Source organism: Gossypium arboreum, chromosome 7 (assembly GCF_025698485.1).
Source record: "Gossypium arboreum isolate Shixiya-1 chromosome 7, ASM2569848v2, whole genome shotgun sequence".
NCBI lineage: Eukaryota > Viridiplantae > Streptophyta > Magnoliopsida > Malvales > Malvaceae > Gossypium > Gossypium arboreum.
The window spans coordinates 101,965,043-101,972,584 of NC_069076.1; the positions used below are offsets into that span (position 1 = coordinate 101,965,043).

At 32.7% G+C, this 7,542-nt stretch overlaps 1 protein-coding gene across 1 annotated transcript; it reads left to right on the plus strand.

The window, feature by feature from the left end:
- Positions 1 to 1,037: 1,037 nt before the first annotated feature.
- LOC108488506 (BTB/POZ domain-containing protein NPY1-like) lies at positions 1,038 to 5,897 on the plus strand. Its single transcript, XM_017792818.2, has 4 exons — positions 1,038 to 1,756; positions 2,905 to 2,974; positions 3,429 to 4,592; positions 5,086 to 5,897. The coding sequence occupies exons 1-4, from the start codon at positions 1,695 to 1,697 to the stop codon at positions 5,632 to 5,634; spliced, it is 1,845 nt and encodes a 614-aa protein (XP_017648307.1). The 5' UTR covers positions 1,038 to 1,694; the 3' UTR covers positions 5,635 to 5,897.
- Positions 5,898 to 7,542: the final 1,645 nt, after the last annotated feature.

The window sequence follows — 7,542 nt, forward strand, 5'->3', positions numbered from 1 at the left end:
AATATATTCAGACGTCCCATTTTACTTTTAAATTGCCTAATTTAAATAATTTTATTATTATTTTGATATTGTTAAAATATTTATTTTAAAATTTTATGATAATTTCATACTAACACTTCAACTTTTACTACATATATTTATATTAAATTAAAATTAATGATGAAAATATAAGATGAAAATTTTCAGAATTTAAGATTTATATTTATCAAATAATATATTTATATCCAAGGTTTAATTTTTAATAACAGACTAAGCAGTTTTAAATTCAAGTTTAATATTTATTAAGTTCAGCATTTAATTTTCAATATATTTTTCCAGTTTATTAAATGGCACATTGATTTTTTTTTAAAATATGCAGTGATATGGTATATAGATATTAGCTCTTTTATTCATATATATACATTTCGAAAAATAGAGGACTAAAAGATTAAATTATAGTAGAGGACTAAATTCATTAAAAGCAAAAAAACACAAGGACTTTGTATAGCATTTGACCTATATTACAAAATCCCAATATATATTTTCTGTCAAATTTTGCTATTAGTCCATGTGCTTTTCAAATTTTAAAAATTTAATATTGACCTAAATGATAGCTATTAAATTTGTTAAATCAAATTTCAAATTAGTCCCATGCATTTGACATCAAATTAGCCTCTAATTTGATTTTTAATCCATATACTTTTTGAACTTTGAAATTTCAAGTCTAACTCAAAAGGGTAGCGGTTAAATTGATTAACTAATTTTTTTTGTGAATATTATGTGGAAATGCAAACTAATATGATATCAAGAATATGAGAATATGTTTGTCACATAAAAATTTTGAAACAATAAAATTTAACTTAATAAATTTTATCAAGACTGAAAGTTTAAATTTAAGAAAAACAAAGAAAGAGTGATCAAAATAAAATTTATAAATTAAATGTATAATTTACACATATTACAAGGATTAATATCAACATTTGACCCATATATTTTTAACAAAAATCCCGATATTAGTCCACTTATCTCATTTTATAAATCATTATTCCCCTGTTTTCAAATGAAAGAGAAAGCAATGGGAAAATCTGAAAATGCTAGGAGAGGAAGGATTGAAGGATAGGATTGAGAACATAATTCATATTTGGCGTATATCAGAGTACAGATATATATATATATATATATATGGTTACTAAATACTTACCATAGTATAGTCCATAGAGAGAGTGTGATTCAATTCATGGAGATTTGCGCCTTCGAGCAAAGGAGAGAGGAAGATCTTTCATTATATCAGCAAAATCAGGTTGATTTAAAAGCAAAGGCGGCGAGAATTTATTGATATGATGTATCTGATATAAATAGCAACCCCATATCATTCATACACATTACCCCTCTCACTCTCCCTTTTATTTCTTATTTTATTTCATCTTCCTTCTTGCTTTCTTCTACAAACAAAACACTCTTTTCTCTCTCTGACGACACCTCTTTGCTTTGCTTCTTTTCAGACTTTGGTCCCTTTTACCATTTATTTTTCTGGGTTTTGTTTATTTTTCAGAGTGATAATTTGTTTGGTGATTAAATATTAAATGCCATGAATGTCATCATAAAGTTAGGAACATAGCTCAGTTTCTTGAGATTGTTTAAAGGGTTGTGTTTTTTTTTTTTCCTCTATTGTTTCTTCTCATTTTTAAGTTATTTTCGGCAAAAGAACAACAAAAATGAAGTTTATGAAGCTTGGCTCGAAGCCTGACGCCTTCCAAGTTGATGGCAAATGTATCAGGTAAATGCATGGCTTTCACTTACATTCCTTTTCTTCTACAACAAACCACTTCAAAAATTTCTTCCATGCTTGTTTCTTCTTCAACAAAACAATGCTACTCTTCCCCATGCTTGTTTCGTAACATGCTATTCATCTTTGTTTGATTAAATTTGGTTATGTTTTAGTTCATTATATTTTACTTTTAACTTAATAATTTTGCATGCTGTTTATGGAAATTTATCTTTGTTATAAGAACTGATTCTTATACTCCTTGAAGGGTTTATGATATCGTATATTCCTTAAGAATAAAGGAAACTTTTAGTTTATACCCCATAAGGAACTTTATTAACAAGTAATTTTCTTGATTTCCTTTTGGCTTGGTGACAGATTAAAGGACATGGGTGTTTTTCATTACAAGTATAGTTCTTTCTTTTTGGTTTGGTTTTTGTTGGGGGAATATTGAAGTGTGAAAAAAGAGATGGGTTTATGTGGGAAGTGGTCCAGCTGTTGTAACCTGTCCTCTTTTTCATCAGTTAGTGGTCCAAACTCCAATTGTGGGAGAAAAGGCATGTTGTGAGCAGGCCTTTAATCGTTGCAAGAATTCTTTACCTGTAAATAATTGCATGTTCCAGGCATTTCCCATCTCCCAACGAGGAGCAAGCTCGGATTTTACCCCATTACATGTCCTAAAGTACCTTCCCCATGACAGCAACTTCTCATAACTATACAATAATATGTATAGGAGGGTTAGTGTAGTGCCTTGGACTTTACATTTTGATTTGGGATTGCACACATTCTTTGTGCAAAAAGTAAAATACTTGAATAATAATGCTAATACTATACTTCCGGGCTTTTGGTTTGTTATACATGTTTTTTCTTGTGAAAGGGGTTATAAGCAAACCTAAAAACTTGTTTGAGAACATATCATATAATGTCTCAAGATCCAGTCCTTGATTAATAGCTAACTTGGGTTTATGTGGATGGCCAAAGACTTTTGACATATCATCTATTACCTTGGTTCTTTGGCTAGAGCCACTAGGCAAAATTAGCTCTCTCATTTTTATTTATTTATTTATTTTTTAAGTTTTATCTTCATCTTGCTATTATCTTCCTTATGAATGCAATTTCTGGTGTAAGTAAGCCGTAACTGAAAATGTCTGTTGATGCAGGCATGTCACATCTGATTTGGCAACTGATATCATCATTAAGGTTGGCGACCTGAAATTTTACCTTCACAAGGTTTGCTCACCAATCCCTTTTTAATCTTCATGCTTCTTTTCTATAGATTCTGTATTTCTAGCTTGGTATTGGTATTTGGTTGATGTTTACATAGCTTTCTTTCTAAATTCCACTTGACATTCATGAAAAATCTAAATGTACTTTTTTTCTGCAAAATAACTAAAATATTGCTACTGTTACCATTTCATGGGTCTAAGCATGCCAAATTCTGTCTATGAAGCTTTAGTTGATTCCATGGAATCTTGTAGAATGGTCAATAGTTTTTGCAGACGTTGCCTCAGATGACTCTACAGCAATGTAGTGGGAGAGCTGACAAATCTTTTTTTCTCTATATTTTGATCTCCTCTTGTCTAAACCGAAGTTTTACATTTATGAATAAGTTCTAGAATGCTCTGTCTGTGGAAAGCAGCCGGTTAACTTTTATTTACTAATTACAGTTTTATGTGCCTTGCAGTTCCCTTTATTGTCTAAGAGCAACCACATGCAAAAACTAGTGCAGAAAGCCAGTGAAGAGAACTGTGATGAAATTAATATGGTTGATTTTCCTGGTGGGCCAAATGCATTTGAAATTTGTGCAAAATTCTGTTATGGGATGGCTGTTACTTTAAATGCTTACAATGTTGTTGCTGCACGTTGTGCTGCCGAATACCTAGAGATGACTGAGGATGTTGATCGAGGTAATCTGATTTTTAAAATCGAAGTCTTTCTTAATTCTAGTATATTCCACAGTTGGAAAGATTCCATTATTGTTCTAAGAACCGCGAAGTCTCTCCTACCATGGTCTGAAAACCTGAAGATTGTTGGAAGATGCATTGATTCCATTGCATCTAAGACCTCTGTGGATCCGGCGAACATCACATGGTCCTACACCTATAACCGGAAATTATCAGTACAGGACAAGATAGTTGGTGACAGTATGAAACTTCGAGAGAAGATTGAATCTGTCCCGAAGGATTGGTGGGTTGAAGATATATGTGAGTTAGAGATTGATCTGTACAAGCGAGTCATGACTGCTGTGAAATCAAAGGGAAGAATGGATGGTGCAGTCATTGGTGAGGCACTGAAAACTTATGCTGTCAGATGGTTGCCGGATTCTGTCGATGCGTTGGTTTCTGGTGTACATTCATGGAGAAACAAATTACTAGTGGAAACAATTGCGTGCTTGTTGCCTTCGGATAATGGTGTGGGTTGTTCATGTAGTTTCTTGCTGAAGTTGTTGAAAGTTGCTGTTTTGGCCGGGATGGATGATTCATCCAAGGAAGATTTAGTGAAGAGGATAAGTTTAAAGTTGCATGAAGCTTCGGTTAAAGATTTATTAATCCCGGCACGGTCTCCCCAAACTACCTTATATGATGTTGGAATGGTGCAGTCTATAGTTAACCAGTATATGATGCATGAACAACGTAGTCAAGATGTAGAACCTGGAAAGAGTGCTGGTTTTGTACTAGGGCATGGATCCTTGTTGAGTGTTGGTAAACTGATTGACGGGTATCTTGGAGAAATTGCACACGACCCGAATCTTTCTCTTACCAGTTTCATTGACTTGTCTTGTTCTGTCTCCGAGCTTGCTAGACCAGTTCATGATGGACTCTATAAAGCCATTGACATCTACCTGAAGGTAAGCTTTTACACTATTGTGCCAATTTCATTGATCTTCTCAAATTCTAGAATTAGATAACATTTTCTGATGCTCAATTAAGTTTGTGTTGTGAAAGCTTTAAAGTTATATATCTAGGTGACTTCCTTGTACCCATTGGATAGGTTTGACCACCTTTTATGAGCCTGTGACAACCTTGATTTCGGAGATCTTTGTGAGATGTGTAACTTTACAAATATGTAATCCCAATTGCTTTACTAGTGTGCAGGTTTAGTTATTGGTAGAGCACCAAATTGTTGTTAGTTCAACTAAGACCTTGCAATCAAGTTAAACAATGTTTGGATCTTGGTTTTTACGGTCTTTAATGTGACACAGTGTCAAGTGCGAAATACATCACTCTTAGATGGTGCAAAGTAGTGGTTTATTGGTTTTTTCATCATGCCTGCTTATATTATGTAATGAAATCAGGAAACCTTTTCTCGAACCTGTAAAGATGGGTTATTTTTGTTTGCAGGAGCATCCAAACTTGACTAAGGCTGAAAGAAAGAAAATTTGTGGGCTGATGGATGTGAAGAAATTGACAATGGAAGCATCTATGCATGCTGCACAGAACGATAGACTTCCGCTACGAGTTGTAGTTCAAGTTCTCTTCTTCGAACAGGTTAAGGCTGCAACTAGAGCTCAATCACGTAACTCCGATGCCCGCACTACTTGCGTTTCCAAGATGAGCCCCGATGAAGAATGGGACAAGACCATGGGCGAAGATTGTCGGTCCCTCAAAAAAAAGATGAGTGAAGTCGAGACAAATGAGGATGGAGGCGAGAAAAACAGTAAAATGGGCAAGAAGAAGAGCAGAAACAGTAAGAATGGGGTGCAGCTGCTGCCATCACGATCTAGAAGAATATTTGACAAGCTGTGGGTAGTGGGAGTGGGAAAGGGGCATGTGGAGAACAGAAGTTCAGAGACGTCAGGAAGTTCTCAAAGCTCAGCGGTTGGGGTTCGAGATAACACTAACAAGTCTTCGGGGATTCCTTCAAGACACAGGAGACATTCAGTTTCATAGAGAAGGCAGGTGAGGAATGGAATGTGTTAAATGAAGTAGCTTACAACAGGTAAAAGAAGATGCTAACTGTTGTGTAAGTGTAAAAAAGAAGTGGTAGGAATAGGAATATTGTTGTAGTTGATGATTGTAATCAGTTTTATGAGTGCTTCTCTTGGTTATTGTAGTTGTTAGTTGGAGGATTACATTTTCTTCAAACTTTCTATTCCTTTTACCTGTAATAATTCATGGATTACATGACCTCCCTGTTTTTTTTTTTTTTTTAATTTACTTTCTCACCTGCCTGGTCTAGGAATAATAATAAAAGGAAAAGAATACTCGGTTTAATGAAAATGACACAATTTATTGAATGAATTTTTAATAAAAATCGAATTTGCCATTTTAGAATCTTTTATGCAATAATTTAAAATTTTAAATAGTTATAATTTATTTTAATTATTATTTTAATCAATATGTGAGTTTATTTAAAAAAATGACAGGAGTAAAATTAATATTTTGTTTGCAAATACATATTAAATATTTTAATTTATTTTAATTCCATTATATATTTTAACTTTGAGATAAATTTATTTTTACATTTAATCATTTTTATTAAAATGTGTTAAAAATGATAATTAATTAATTTTAAATAAAAATAATTAATAAATTCATTTCGGAGATTAACCTAGTTGAATTAAATATTTTAAATACTTAATTTTATTTAAAGTCGAATAGAATTAAATTAAAATTTAATTTTACAGTGCTTCAATGATTTTTATTATTATTTTGTAATAAAAATAGAGAGAGTGAATAAATAATAACAATGGTATAATTATATTCTTATTTAAAAGATGTTTATGGATTTATCTCATTCCTCAAAGAGATAAACAAGTATTTTTCAAAAGTAAATGTGTTTTACACTTGCCGATAAGCCTCGTCAGCTCGCACATGGTGATGTCGATCTAGCTGCTTCAGTCCCTAATAGGCTGGCTATCGATGCCGCTCCAAAGGCTTCGAATCTCCTTAAGTAGATGATTTCTAACAATGTCCACGATGGTGGCAATGATCTTTCTCCAACCCTTTGCTGTGGCTTTGGCTTCCCCTTAGTGGTGGATCTGCTGGTTGTGATTATGGCAACCCTTCTTGTTCGAGCCTTCCAAGCCACGCTCCCTCTTTCCCTTGTTGCTTGCGGTTGGTGGTTAGGGTTAGGCCTGGTGCCCTTGTTCTTACTGTCTTCTCTGGGCTTTTAGGCCCTAAAGCTCGTACTATTGATAGTTAAAGAAATTGAACTTTGTAAAAAAAAAAAAAAATCCAATATCCAATTGAGTTATGTTCAATCAACTCTAAAAAAATTCTATCTATTTAATCTTATTATGTTAAGCCTTTAATTAAATTAGTGGTACGAGTTAATCAAATATCAAAATAATTAAATAATATTAAAATACCATTGCTTTACAATATAAGTTATGCTATTTTAAAGGTATTTTTCTATAAAATAAAAAAAATACATACATAATGATAGGATAGATAAAGTCATTCACTTTTCAACTCTTAAATAAGAAAATAATATGCTTCAACGCATTTAAACTCACGACTTTCTACACTGATAATAATGTCAATACAATTGAACTAAGACTTGTAATGTTAATGTTGATTATAATTAAAAAAATTAAAAAAATTATTTAAAAAATGATATTATAAGGACCGTTTTCATTTCTAAAGTAAAGATTACTTAGAATGAATATGGTTAGGCAACCTATGCATGAACACTAACTATTGGTCTCTCTTGTTAAAAGAAGCAAAAACCCATGGCCACGAAATTCTTGTTCATCACAATATGCTGGAAATGGTGACTACATATTCCATTGGAAATTTCCCTCCTCTTACATCCCATCATATACATGTATACATGGAATATAACTATCACCACAC